The sequence below is a fragment of the Leptonotus elevatus genome, chromosome 2, assembly GCF_054856555.1.
Source record: "Leptonotus elevatus isolate MCC_2025b chromosome 2, RoL_Lele_1.0, whole genome shotgun sequence".
NCBI lineage: Eukaryota > Metazoa > Chordata > Actinopteri > Syngnathiformes > Syngnathidae > Leptonotus > Leptonotus elevatus.
The window spans coordinates 35,211,292-35,225,643 of NC_141240.1; the positions used below are offsets into that span (position 1 = coordinate 35,211,292).

Sequence of the window (14,352 nt, forward strand, 5' to 3'; positions counted from 1 at the left end):
ACAGAATTCTGAGAATGTCTGACAAATGTGTGTGTATAATGTAACCATATACTGTAGTACATCACAGAAAGTTGACATGTGGATACACCCCGCAGAGGAAATCATGACCAATTTTCTACCAATCTTCCAGTATTGCGCGTCAACAAAGCCGTCGGTTGTCTGTGCCGCAGCCCAAGGCACAGATTACATTTGAGCATCAAGAGCGAGCGAGAGAGTGGGCTTTTTATCCTTGGACTGAATAGTCATTACACTCCACGACCCGCATTACAGAGACAAGGCTCCTGCCTGCAACAGCCTCGCCCTCTCCAGGGGGCTCGGAGTCGCAGCCCTGGGACTTACATAAGGCCCAGTGTGTGTGTTTGTGTGTGTGTGTTTGTGTGGACTGCACAACAATGAAGCACTTATAAATATGCACATTAATGCACGACATCACCTGATGCTCGCCAAGGGCGATATGAGAAATACAAAACAGGATCATTCGAAAGAGGAAGAGCGACATCATGCACTTGGGGGTGCGCGTGGAAGGGGGAGGGGCGGGGTTGTGGCGGTCTACTTACTGTCTGTCGTTACCACGCGCACATACACAGCAAGAAAGGGAGAGGCAGCAGAGCGCAGAAGATTACGTAATACAGTGGCGATGAAGCAATGAGATGAGAACTGAGAGTGTGCTATTAATAGCGGGTATGTATGTGGCGGGGGGGGGGGGGTGGGGTGGGGGGCTCAGCTGTCGGCCATCAACACCGCCCGGGTTCAGTTGTCACTACATTACCTCGTTTTACCCGCCGTACTTTATTGTACCAGTGGTAAAAACAAGTGGAGTTTTTTTTTCAAATCCTTATCTGAGACTGCCTTTAGATGATTGCACACACTGACTGGCTGATATCGAGTGCACACAATCAAACAGCCAAAACGGGCTCCTTCAAAGTTTTTACCAAGACTGAAGAAAGCGGAAAGTGCAATACATCATCGAACTGAAGAACATGTCCAAACAGAGCTCTTGTGGTTTTTTGTAGATCATATCGCTCAGCCTTCCTTCACACTTAACGTCGTTCCACTCATTGTACTTGTAATGTTGTTGATGACATACAGTACGAACTGTAGTAAGAGAGACATTTAATGACTGGAAACATTAAGTGCTGATGTGTGTTTATTTAGTGTTTGTTTGTATACAGCAACATGAAAATGATATCTTCGTACACGAGACTTGAGAGGTGAATGATTAATCTGTAATATGCATGCCAGGCCAGGAGTTGGCAGTGTAAATGTAATAAAACACCTCTGAAATATCAACTTTTTTTTTCTGGTCAGGCTATGAATGACTGGCAAGGTGTAAGTCTAATGCTCGCTGAAGGTACTGTGTAGATCGTATACATATACATCTTTTTTTTTTGCTGGAAGTTCCATGCATCCATAATGAAGACAGTTATAGAGTCCCGCACGGCGGTTGGCCTAAATTCAAAGTTAAGTGGGCTTAAACGACAATACAATGATCCGGAAGATCCCAGGGATTTCTTTCTGCGAGGCTGGTAACATGAGCAGAGGTGCGGTGTTAAATATAGAGCGGAGGGCCGGTCTTCTCCCCAACAACAGCAAAGCACCTCACTATTGCCAGACGGATGCGGTGGGGGGAGTTGCGAAACACCAAAACAGACACACCATACTGCACCACTTACAGTGTCTCCCTGGGGAGATCTGGCGCGCGCGTCACGTTCTCTGCCAAGTGCCTTCCAGCAGAGACTTACGGGAATGTAGTTGCCTGACCAATATGGATTTTGCGAGGTTCATGTTGATTCTGCTATTTGGCAGAAAAAACATTCATAACTGATTAATCGGACGATCATGAAGAAAATAATTTTTTTTTTTGGGTGGTTCCTTAATGCTTTCAACAACAAAAATGTGTATTACAGGCTTAACGTTTGAGGATTTCACGATACTTTGTCAATTGTCACTCGTTTTCTGACCAATGAAGTGAAATTTGAGCATTTCTCACGGCACACCTTTAGAGCTCACTAATGTTCCCCAGCACAATGGTTGGGAATCACTTTATCTAAATAGTTTTCGATTAATTGATTTATTGTTGCACCTCTATAATGATACATAAAGCTGCAGCTCAATAATGATATATACAGTACATGCCCCAAAAAGAGTCATATTTTGGAGTTCCTCAAAATAAAAAGTATAAATAAAAAAAACACAGTATATTCTGTAGAGTACATTTTTACTCTATTTAGAGTAAACTTCACTCTATTTAGAGTGGGACCAAATAGACTCAGTTTTAGAGTAATATTTACTCTTGGAAGAGAGTAAAACAAAACAAAGCAAAAAGAAAGGGATGAGGAACAAACTCATGACCTTTAGCTTGAGATACTGCCACACTACCACCTGAGCTAGGCCACGCCTACTGTTTGCTTATATCCAAGAGGAGCACAAAAATATCATTTTTGGTCTCTCGGAGTTATGAAGATTCCAGCTGACACGAGGGATATACTAATACACTGAGTGTGACTCGCGGAGTAGATTGGCTGTCTCTCAAACTGAAGGTCGTGAGTTCGATCCTCAACCCTTGAGTGACTTTCCCCCCCAATTCTTTATTTTACTCTCTTCCAAGCGTAAATATTACTCTAAAACGGAGTATTTTTGGTCCCCCTCTAAATAAAGTGTATCTTTCTCCTTAGAATTTACTGCGTGGCCTGAACTATAAAATGCCAAAGATGTGAAAAGTCACAATTATCAGCTGATCTTTGACACCACACACAGGTTCACACTTGCACACTGCATAATTAAGTGAGCCTGCCTCATAAAGCCTTGTCTTGTAAAATTGACAACTTCACCACAGCACAGAGTCAGCAACACGGCAAATGTAGGGCAAGATAGTGACCTTCATGTTGCCATTTCATCATGTGTAATACCTGCCGTCAATGCTGCTTCCCTCTATAAACACCCGCAGCTCCAAATATACTCGCAGACGATCCAGTGCACACAAAGTGCAACTTTGTTGACGATCTCTGTTTGGATGCTAAATAAAAACGTACCACGGTTCAAAATAAAGCTTCCTCATCCTCTCAGAATAAGATACAGACAGATTTGCAGAAAGGTCGCCCGATAGCAAGTCGTTTTAATTTCGCAGAGTCAAGAAGTCACACAAGACAGCTGAATTCGAACGTTCCCTAATGCTATCAAATTCTGTGTCTTGGTGTAAACATGGAGGTCTCCGTTGGTTTAAAGTCTGCAGAGCTCTCGTACTCACATCACATCGCCGTTCAATGAGATTTTAGTGGGGAATCAGAACCCTTCCAGGAAACAGAAGGGGAATAACTCAATGTTTGTAAATTAGGGGGGCGGTTTGGGAATATTTGTGTGTGTTCAAAATGTTTGAATTACCCTCGAATTACCTAATAGGCGAGTGTTTGTGTTTTGTTTTTTTTCTCTCTCCTCTGCTTCACTGAAATACACACAGTAAACGTTTTCCATGCCAGCTGCAGTTCAAACGAGAAACAACACAAGGTCTTGATATACATTTTGAAGGACGGGAATGTGCAGTGTGGTACTTTCCAGAGTCAATATGTCAACATGTTCTCCGGGGCGTAAACAAGAAGTGAAAAAAAACCCGGGCATATAAATCAAAAGCGTGTTCTTGCTTGGCCCCGTTTGGTACAGAGAACAAGGCCACGCACTGAAACAGGACACGACTAATCTTGTTATCTCTTATCTCGCGTCCAGACCGGGTTCTCTCTGCCTCTGTCGGGAGCCAATGTGTACATATGTGTGCACGTGCGTTAAACCTTCTCTCCTCTGGCTCTCACTTGCCCCGTTAGGTTGTTCCTCTCCTCCTTCATACATTTGTTCACCCCCTCGTCGGCACATTCTCACCAACAGGGACCTTTTGAAAAGTTTCAGAAACTTTTACAAGTCTCACCGGCGGCCGCGCGCTCAGCCTTGTGCTGGATTTACGGCCTGTGTGCTTGTGCTGGTGTTTGTGGAGCCCGCAGTGAAGTTTGTGTGTGTTTGCACAGAGACTCGTAGTGAATCTGGGCCAGGGCTTAGGGCTTGGCTGAGAGAATGCCTCAAACCAGTTTACTCTGGTTGCGGCGTAGAGAAGTCTGGGGGGCGGGTCATGGGGCTCTTAAAGCTACAAAACGTGCAGATTCCGGTCTGTTTGTTTGCTTCTGTGCTGGCCGTTTACATTCAAATATGGATGTTTAACACGCATACGTGTAGTATGTGAACCACATGGTGGCTATTTAGTAATTTCTATAATTCGCCTGACAAACACATCGGTGTGTGTGTGTGTGTGTGTGTGTTTTGAGGAATTCTTGGCCCAGCCTTAAATATATCTTCCTCCGTGTTTTGCTTTCAAGGACAACAGGAAGTGAGTTGAAAAGTTTTACTCTCAGCACGCATTTAACTTTAGGAGTTTGTTTTTGTGCTTGTCCAAGTGGGCCGCGTAAATATGGTTCGAGCTCTTATGCCATGTAACTGAGCTGGAAGACGGGAGTGGGCGTTTGGAAGGGCGTGTTGTTTGTCTCTTTGTCTTGTAATTTCATATCTGCCTGTTCCTTAATCGAATAAGCAGTCGTACCAAGAAATTTGGAACGGCACCTAAACCTTGTCGGCCTGTGTGTGTTGCGCAGGAAGCCCTCAGGTCATGCTGATAAGGAGGTGATGGCCGCCGCCGTCCTGACATCGCTGTCCACGTCCCCGCTGGTGCTCTGCCCGTCCTCCACGCCGACAGGTAACGCCGCCTCTGATTTGGCATTCGAAAACCAAATGCTGACTGAGTCATGTGCCGACCCTTAAGTCGCGACCTTTATCACCGCAGCGCCATTTTGCTGTGCTTGTTTGTCATTGCCATGACGACCCTGTCAGACGGTCAAAGTCCTGGCAGCTTTTTCTTTTTTCTTTTTCTTTTTTAGCTTAACTTAAATCGTGGTTCTTTCCTCCCAATGAGTCAACACGGAGGTGTACTTACTGACGAGATGATAAATATTTTATTCTGCGCGTTTGAAATTGCCATTTGCCCTCGGCAAAGAACACTTTGGGCGTAGTTAAGCTTGATAAATGAAAGCACAGCATTGTTTCAGCGTAAGTGTGCATGGGGTTGCATTAAAGGGCAAACTGGCACATCGACTGCATACTTTTAGTAGATCGGAGACGTATTGCAATATAAGCAACACTTGGGTCATACTGTGTATATCACTGTACTTACTATAGTTCATAAAGTATAGAGCATGTTAGGGGTGTCACGTGTACAGCCCGCGGCCGTCGGGGGGTCTAATACGGGCCAAGAACACATTAACTGCAAGTTTTCAATACAAGTAACTGTTATTTATTTTCCACTGGTGTTCATCTTGTCACCACCACTCTGGCTCATGTAAGTGCAATATTCATCCACTAGATGACCCCATGCAGGGGTCAGAAGCGGCACTCTGGACTTTTGAAGTTAAATTTGTCTTTGTTATTTGAGTAGCAGAATTTATAGGGGCCAAATTTGACCCCGTGGGTTCTCCAGGGTTAAAAAAAAAAAAAGATTCATAATGCTGTTGAAACTGCACAAGATTTGAACAAGATAATAATCAATAATGTGACTATTTTCCAAGTGTAAATTAGTAGCACCAAAACAATGAGAACAAAATTAGCAGTAGTTGTTATTTCTATAGCTAATTAGGCCATGAATATACTGCTCTGGTCTGCTTGAAATCAAATTGGGGCAGATGTAGCCCCTAACTAAAATGAATTTGACACCCCTATAAGTATACATGATGAACTATATTAAGTTGTTTATTGATGTTGTGCATAAAATAATCACACGCCCCCATGTGCAAATGCAGTTGGTGTCTCGAAAGCGGTGCTTCTCAACTGTTGTCACACTTGGTCCCTCATTTTCTATTGTTGCTACATGGCGACCCACTTTCATAGAAGTTAAGAACAATAATGATAATGTGTTATTTAAAAGTAGCCTTTCAAAACATACGAATATATTACATTTTTACCTCATCAATAAACTAATGATGAACATGACAACTGCATGTACAAAAACGATTATAGTAAAATAAAATATCACATTTTGCGCAGAATATGGCCATAACATTTCTTTTTCTTGGCACTGGCCTCTTCTTGAGTCTAATAGTTTGTCTTCTATTTAGGAAAGGAAAGGGTGCAGAAAAGTGCACCCGTAAAAAACTCAAGACCACCATGTAAATGACGCCGCTGCGCAAACTAGTTAATTACGTGCCATTTGCAACCTTTAAACATTATATAGCATTACAGTCGTAAATCTAGGACCCCTGTAAATTTTATGCCGCCTGCTGGCAAGCCACTCATTCTGTAGCAGGTCCTACTCCCGGATCCCCAACTATCAGATGAGGATCGTTGCCCTGAAATGGTAACAAACGAGGCAAAATTTCAAAGTTGCATCACAATTACTGCACTACTGGTGACTTAGTCTTTTATTTTCATTTGTTGGTACTGCAGCACTAATGGTACCCTCACATTAAGGAAAGACAATCTGTACTTATGTGTAGGGATGTAACAATATCCAAATGTCACGGTACGATATTATCGCTATATGAATCACACGATACGATAAGTATAACGACCTACAATCACTAACAACAAGCAATAGTGCGAGGCACTTACTTGCTAATGCATGCACACATTGTGAATTGAGACAATTTGTGGAGGAATTCAAACGTGTGACATTCTCCTTCAAATTAGCATGGGTCTTAAACGCAGGTGGTAAATGGACTGCTTTTCATTTAGCGTTATATTTACGCCATATGGTGGCCAAAGCGCTTTACAATTCCTCACATTCACCCATTCACACACCAGTGGTCGACTGCTGCTATGCAGGGCGCTGCGAGGTCCACTGGGAGCAGATCGGAGTTCAGTGTCTTGCTCAAGGACACTTCGACATGGTCAACGTGGGTAATGATGGAACCCACAACCTTACGGATGCGAGACGACCACTCTACCACTGAGCCATGCCTCCCCGCTCGGTGGCCAAAACATGCCTAATTAAAATTCAACTGCACTGATAAACTAACCACCAGAGGGTGCTGGAACAGCACAAATGGAAAACCTGGCCTTTTTTTAACAGATGAGATGCTTTTAACTAATTTGCTCCTAAGAACGTATAAATGTTGTCAATTTCAAATACTACCAGTGTCCCAAAGACATATTTATATGTCCCCCCCCCCCCCATGTTTTTCTAAGCTAGAGCATACAGAAGGCTTTGATACAGCCTCTGAACTGCAGAGAACGGGTAAAGCAATGGTAGTTACTGCAAAAACGGCCAGCAGGTGGCAGCAGAGTATAAGAGATCAACCAGGCCATGTTGCAAACATGCTGCTTTCACCACAGATTTAACAAATTTGTGAGTAATGACAAAACTTAATTATATTCTAATGCTAATTGTTGCAGAAGGGAAACGGATAGAATTATACTTTTTTTCCTGATGGAAGAAGAAACTCTAATCTTTCGGCAGGTTCCATGTTTTATAGCAATAGAACACAATATTCTGTGGGCCTTGCAAAATCAGTCAAAATCCAGTAAAACAACCGGGAGCGAAGGGGATTGCTTCAGTAAAAATGGCTGAGTAAATGAGTTCATATCATAACATGATAAATATGATATTGTGGCAATTTTAATATCTTGATATCACAATATTGCCATTATTATTATTACATCCTTACTTATGTGTCGCATCTTTGTTTGTCATAGTTGCTTTTTTTGTGCAATACGAGGAGACAAAATCCTGTTTTTACATACTTGGCCAATAAAGATAATTCCGATTCTAAAAATCCCGCAATGCGCAATTGTGCAACCTTCAATCAACCCAGTGTGTATCCTTTCAGCTGCAGTTCCAGAGCCGGCGATTCGTGCTTGGAAGGAGGCGCTTTCAGCCAGCTACAGCAGCTCCACCAGCGGCAACTGGAGCTGGGATGCCAGCGACCAATCGGTGCCCTCCACGCCTTCGCCGCCTCTGTCCAACGACGCCAACAAGAACTTCCTGCTCTCGTCGCAGGGAGATGATGTCAGCGAGGACGTGACGGAGAGCACGCACTTCATGTTTGAGGACCCAATACCTCGCAAACGAAAGGCATGTGGTGCTCATGTTCTGACACAGATGATCAAAAAAAAAAGACTGCTCACAAAAAAAGTTAACAATGCAGTTTTAGAACCCGTGACCCATGTGCAGGGTTGATGGATCCTGTTATTTCACTTCTCTTTTTCTTACTTTTTTCAGTAATTTATCAAGCTTTGACTTTGACAGCTGTTTTTTTTTTTAAAACAGTGAGCTGTGCTGCTCAAGTCTGAACGACAGAAAAGACACAGATGTGGAGTTTAAGCAGAAGCAACAGAAGGTTTAAGGGATGCTTATATACGAGGATAGTCAGAATGTCGAGGCATACAAGGACAGAGGCACAAAGTAACAATATGTGGCGAAATGAAACTCAATATTTCCTCTGGTAATATTTCCTCCTTGGAGGAGTGCACATAGGCTGCGCAATCTGTGGGCGTCGACTGTTGGGCCGCGTTGGAGCGGGGCAGCCGTAAAAAGCGTTGCGATGCACAAACCACTGGATAAATGTTTCAAGGGAAATGCGTTATCAAAGCGTGTCGGCTGTGAAGAACGGTGATGACAAGTATTTCCACGTCAGCCCTGGAACGTCTTTCATTCCTTTCTTGGCAGAGACTTAAGTAGATTGTTAAACACGTATGTCGCCGCCCTCAGCGTAACCGCGTTAATGCAAGAACCCCCCCCCCCCCCCCCCCCCGGCAGGAATTAGGTGATTTGTGTTTGTCAGACTTACGAGCTTTTGTGTTAAGTGTTTATGAGTATCATTTAAAACGTTTCATTAGAAGCACTCGCGCAGTAGTAACACGCCGGAGCCGTGTAGGGGTTAACTCTCCTCGCCCCCTCCTCACCTGATCTTCTCCAGAGCTTGTTGAAAGATACCGAAAGTACGCACCCACCGTCTTTCATGAGCACCGGGGCGGGTCTGTGCCTGCTCACGGGACAGCTGCCAGCCCCTCGTACGTAAAAGAGGAAATTAACCGATTGGAGAAAAAAAAAACATTCTGCTCCCCTCTTCCCATGTCTGTGTCCATGTACTGCTACTTTTTGAAAATGGATTCATCTGTTGACTTTTTTTTTCTTTCAAATAATTGATGACTCAGATTTCTTAAAAAAAAACATCACTCGAGTAAACAACAGGACATTATTTCAAATTGGCAGCAAACTGATCACGAATGATATCATGGAAAACTGGCTAGCGGGGTTTGCTAGTTAGCGCTGCAGCCGACTACAATAAGGGCTCATCTCATTTATCTAATTGCAAACTCCTCGCTCTTCTGTTTACATGCTAACGACCTCCCACCAGAAATGTCATCAAGTCGGGATTGATTGAGGAGCGAGGCGGTAGGGGATGGAAGTGTTTTGAGTAAATGAGATGGTCGCTACTCGATGCCATCATTTGATGCGGACGTCAACTAAAGATGACTTTATGTCGCACAATGCACAATTTGCCAGGCAGAAGAAACACCACAAACTTTTGTTTTATATTTCAAGTGAGATCAACAGATGGACCCAATTGGCACTGACAGTGTGTGATCAGCAAAGTGCATTTATTCTTCTCATTTTTTAAGGATTTAAAAGCGGATAACATACCCCGTTTTGTCTGATCTTTTCATTTACCGTATAAAGTCTGTTTCAGCAGCTGGCTGTTCTAATAGACACAAAATCTAGACCCCCTGTCGGGCATCATTCAATACGCCTCAACGTCCTTTGTTTTGGGGCTGCGTCATGGATCATATCCTCTCATAGAAATCTCATCAGTGGCCGACTAACGAGCCAACACAAAGTTTGCTGATGACGTAAATGTTAAAAAGGAAGCCTATCATTTTCACGTTGCGCTTCGGTGACGTCCCAAATCTTCTATACTTCTTTCAGAACTCCATGAAGGTGATGTTCAAGTGCTTGTGGAAGAACTGTGAAAAGGTCCTCAGCACCTCCTCAGGAATACAGCGGCACATCCGCACCGTCCACCTGGGGTGAGTTGGTCCGGTCCGGTCCTGTATGCTAAGCCTGTAACGATACAGTAGCAGTAAGTCAAAACCGAAACTGGCGACACTCTCACAGTAAGACACAAATCAGTTTTGCCTTTGAAACGGCAGAATTGCAACTGCCAAGGTTTTTGCATCCAGTCCTGAAGCGAAACAACTTTATGAGCTCACAGTCCTACCACACTTAATATAATAATGATAGTAAAAAAAAGTAACCTTGTCATGTTGAGTACTGTTTGACGTGAGTAAGCATAACGGTGGCTACCGCTAATGCTAGTTCTGTGGAACTACAAGAATGGGAGTGGACTGAACAAGATCCAGTAAAGTGCCCAAGTCACGTTGACTATGTTGATACAGCTTCAAAGAAACTGAACCAAAATCAACTGAAGTGGGGCATGGATGAAAAAAATTTGCAGTCTTTCTGATCGTGACCTTATGAAATCAACGACTCAGCATAGTTATCGTTTCTGTTTCATAGTGACTGTGTATATATTTAGAATGCAACTCTGGCAAAGATGAAAAGTCAGAAAGTCTGTTTTGTGTTTTGGCATGACAAAGAAGATAAGGTTGCAGAGGAAATGTGATTTAACGTTGAAAAGCATCAGAGGGCTTCCTAATTAATGTTTTACCACTAACTGTGTTGCTCATGTACAGCATATTTTTTTATATCATCGCCTAAATCTAAATGTTAAACAAACACAATATTGTAAGACAATCACATGTTCATGTGCAATTTGCCTTCTACTGCCACATGGGGGCAAGGACCTTCATAACACTGGTCACAACTTGCATCGGTAAAATTGATTGCGGTTCAGAGCTTTAACACGAGTTGTGCCTTTACGAAGATAATGACTCTCAATTTTGACTGCTGTGGTCATTCAACCAAATGTTATTGGGTGCATGTAGCGTTTTGACAAATATCGGCATCTACCTTTTTTTTTTTAAATCTGAAAGCTGATAAAATGCCAATTTAAAATTGTGTAAACTTCATGGAAATATATATATTTTTATTTTATTTTTATTTTTTATGTTTAACCATTAAGTTATTACAAATTTTGGAAAACTTGTTTTTTTTTTTACTGTTGAAATTAAGGGAACTATTTGCTTGCTTAAGTTTTTATTTAACTTTTTAAGACATCCTGATTTTTTTTTTGTTCGAATTTTAAAACAAAGTGTTTAGTCTAAGATAATTATATATATTAAAAAAAAGCTTCAACATTTTATCAATCCGAAAAGTAGTTCAATAAACATACAATGTTAAGAGTTAGTTTTTGGTCGAGTTAAATTTTTTGTATTCTTCCCTTTTACTGAAAATGAATATTGACTCCAAATAACTTACTATTAAGCAAAATGTAAACTATTTGGTAAATTTAGAATTGTGTACCATGTTAAGTTAAAATAAATACATTAAAAACATTGTGTCCCATCACTGGTGAGCTGTTTTTAAAACAGGTCCGTAGGCTACTTATGTTGTCCTTGGGGCTAACTAGTACTCACTGGCCCCGTGTTTTTTGTTCGGTCATCCGTCACGTAGTGATGGGCAAATGAAGCTTCATGAAGAACTTGTGATAGTTTTTGACTCCTCTAAATGTCACTATTGGTTTATAGATACAGTGAAAATGTAATCAAATTCAATTGAATTTGCCTTTATTTTTAAACCAAAAGCACCATCTAGAGGATTAAAAAATATTAAAAATGCTTCATGAAGCTTCGCGAAACTTCATTTTCCCATCAGTACGTGTAAGGAATCTGGACTCCTGTGTTTTCACCCCTCCCCTTTCTGCTAAGCGGAGAAAAAGGGGGCCGGGGGGTTGTAGCTGCTGGGCTCCCACCATTAACTTCAAAGAAGCAGCTCATTTAGCGATCCCTGCTGGCAGCCAATCATATTGTGCCCTGCTTTAAAGTCCACCTCAAAAAACTGTTTTTGTGGTTTTTAAAACAGTCTGTAAACCGTCAAACCGGTTATCCGCCCATGCCTAATTGTCAATAACGTCAGCTGGGATAGGCTTCACCTGCAACCCTAATGAGGTCAAGCAATTTAGAAATTGAATTGCAAAGTTCAAAGATAAACCGAGTCGCCAGAATGTTCTCAATGGCCTGTGGTGACCTCCTCTCAGGCGTAACAGCGACTCGGACTACAGCGACGGCGAGGAGGACTTCTACTACTCAGAGATCGAGGTCAACATGGACAGTCTGACGGAGGGCTTGTCCAGCCTCACGCCCACCTCGCCCACCACGGCCGGCCCCCCGCCCATCTTCCCGCCGCCGCTCGCCGACGTCCCTCACTCGGAGCGCATCAGCATGAACGGGGCGCACAGCCACGCCCCGACACTGCTCAGCCAATCGGCTCCCTCCACGCTCTGCCACATCCGCACTGACCACGCCTACCAGGTAGGTCACGCCGCAGGATGGATAGCGCACGCGCTCACACCCACGGAAACAATGTTATCACTTTTTGCAAATGAGTTGCACTGAGCCGAGGCGGTTTTGGAGATCAGCGTGGGAAAAAAAAAATGTCTTAGGTCAGCTACAGCTCAGCAGCGTGGGCGGTTCTTCCAGAATGATAAAGTGAAGAAAGTTTCCTGTAATAATAAACTAAAGTTCACACAGAGAATAAAAGTCAGAGTTCTTATGAATTTACATTTATTTGACTGATTATGTTCCCTAAAGGGCCAAGTCAGCTGTGGGGTGGGAACGGTGCCTTGCTCGAGGGCACCTCGAAAGTAGCCGGCAAGCAGCCTCATAAAACAACATTTAACCTTTTGACGCTTTTGCGTAATCACATTCCTTATAACATTGGACGCTTTCCACTATTTTGTGACCTGTAAAACTCACTGGAGGAAAAAATGGAATATTTCAAAAGAGAAGTAAAAATAACTGGAATCATATGGTTGCACAAGTCTGCACACCTGCTTGTAACTTTGATGTGGCTGTGTTCAGAATAGACCAATCCCATTCATTTTCACTTTTTTATTCCAAAATGGACCAAACTTTATTATATTATAAGTCTCATCATGTCAATTCGACCGATGCATAAGCTCGCTGTAAGAAATCAAGTTGTACTTGTGTCTTGTATGCGCAGGGGCCCGCGGTGACTCACGTGCGCACAGTGAGTATCGTGGAAAAGCGGCAGCCGTCGTCCAGCACAAATGGCACCGTTAACAAAAACCACGCTTTAATCACGCCCACGCCCAAATCAGCGCCAGGAAACAGGTATGCGCCGATGTTTTCCTCTTGTCATTGTGCCTTGTATTTGAAAGTACATCTCAAATTTTCGTTGTAACCTTCTAAATGTGGTAAAAATTGTAATAATGATCCTTGATCATTGACATTTTTTATTGTTTATAACGTATTTATGATGAATAAATATTTTAGACAACAAATTACATGTTAAATTGTTTATTTTGCTAATTTTATTTTTTTGTTTATTTTAACTCATTCACTGCCATTGACGGCTATATATTTCAAAAATTCACTTTATTTCTATAAGTTTAAATTTGTTTCCACTTTTGTTAACAAAAGTATGAAAACCTAGAATTTTTTTTATATTTTATTATTGCCTTTGTCTGTGTGTGCCTTTATTGGGAGCGCTGTTCATGTTGTACCTGATTTTAGCCACTTAGGGGCAGTGTGGTTCCACGCGGTCTAATACACTGTTAAGTTGTAGCCACATCAGAGAGTTGAAGGAAAAAGTCACGATCAAGTTATTCCAATAAAAGTTTTTTTTTTTTCAGCGTGGAGCCGTTCTTTTTAGTGATAAAAGTACCGCGAGTAGTGCGCTAATTAGCATTAGCGAGTCAGACTGGAGTTGATCATTACGATTCCTTGCACATCTATAAATTGAAGCAAAAATCATTGTCAATCAAATCATTTTGAATCAAAAATGGTTCCTAATCGAAAATCGATTCCGAATCGAACCGCATGGCCAAGAATCGTGAGACATTCAAAGATTCCCACCCCTACCATTTACTTTTATTCTAAATAGATTTGTGAATAATAACGAAACTTAGCTATACTCTAATGCTAATTGCTGCAAAACGGAAACAAATAGAAATATAGAGACTTTAATCTTTTTTTTGGTAGGTTCCATGTTTTTATAGCAACAGAACTAAATATTCTGTGGCCCTTGCAAAATCAGTCAAAATCCAGTAAAACAGCCGGGAGCAAAGGGGGTTGCTTCAGCGAAAATGGCTGGGAGTGAATGAGTTCACGATTTTCCACCTGAGTGAGACAGGCAGAAAAAGATCAATATCAACATGCAACACTTGATTTCTATAAATCTCTGCA

General features: G+C 42.2%; 1 protein-coding gene across 1 annotated transcript in view; it reads left to right on the plus strand.

The window, feature by feature from the left end:
• slc2a4rg (SLC2A4 regulator) overlaps positions 1–14,352 on the plus strand; it is a 43,572-nt gene that overhangs the window by 19,890 nt on the left and 9,330 nt on the right. The window contains exons 3-7 of the mRNA XM_086069076.1: positions 4,632–4,732; positions 7,854–8,098; positions 9,953–10,053; positions 12,183–12,456; positions 13,148–13,278. Coding sequence (XP_085925202.1) covers positions 4,632–4,732; positions 7,854–8,098; positions 9,953–10,053; positions 12,183–12,456; positions 13,148–13,278 — 852 coding nt within the window. The remainder of the gene's footprint in view (positions 1–4,631; positions 4,733–7,853; positions 8,099–9,952; positions 10,054–12,182; positions 12,457–13,147; positions 13,279–14,352) is intronic.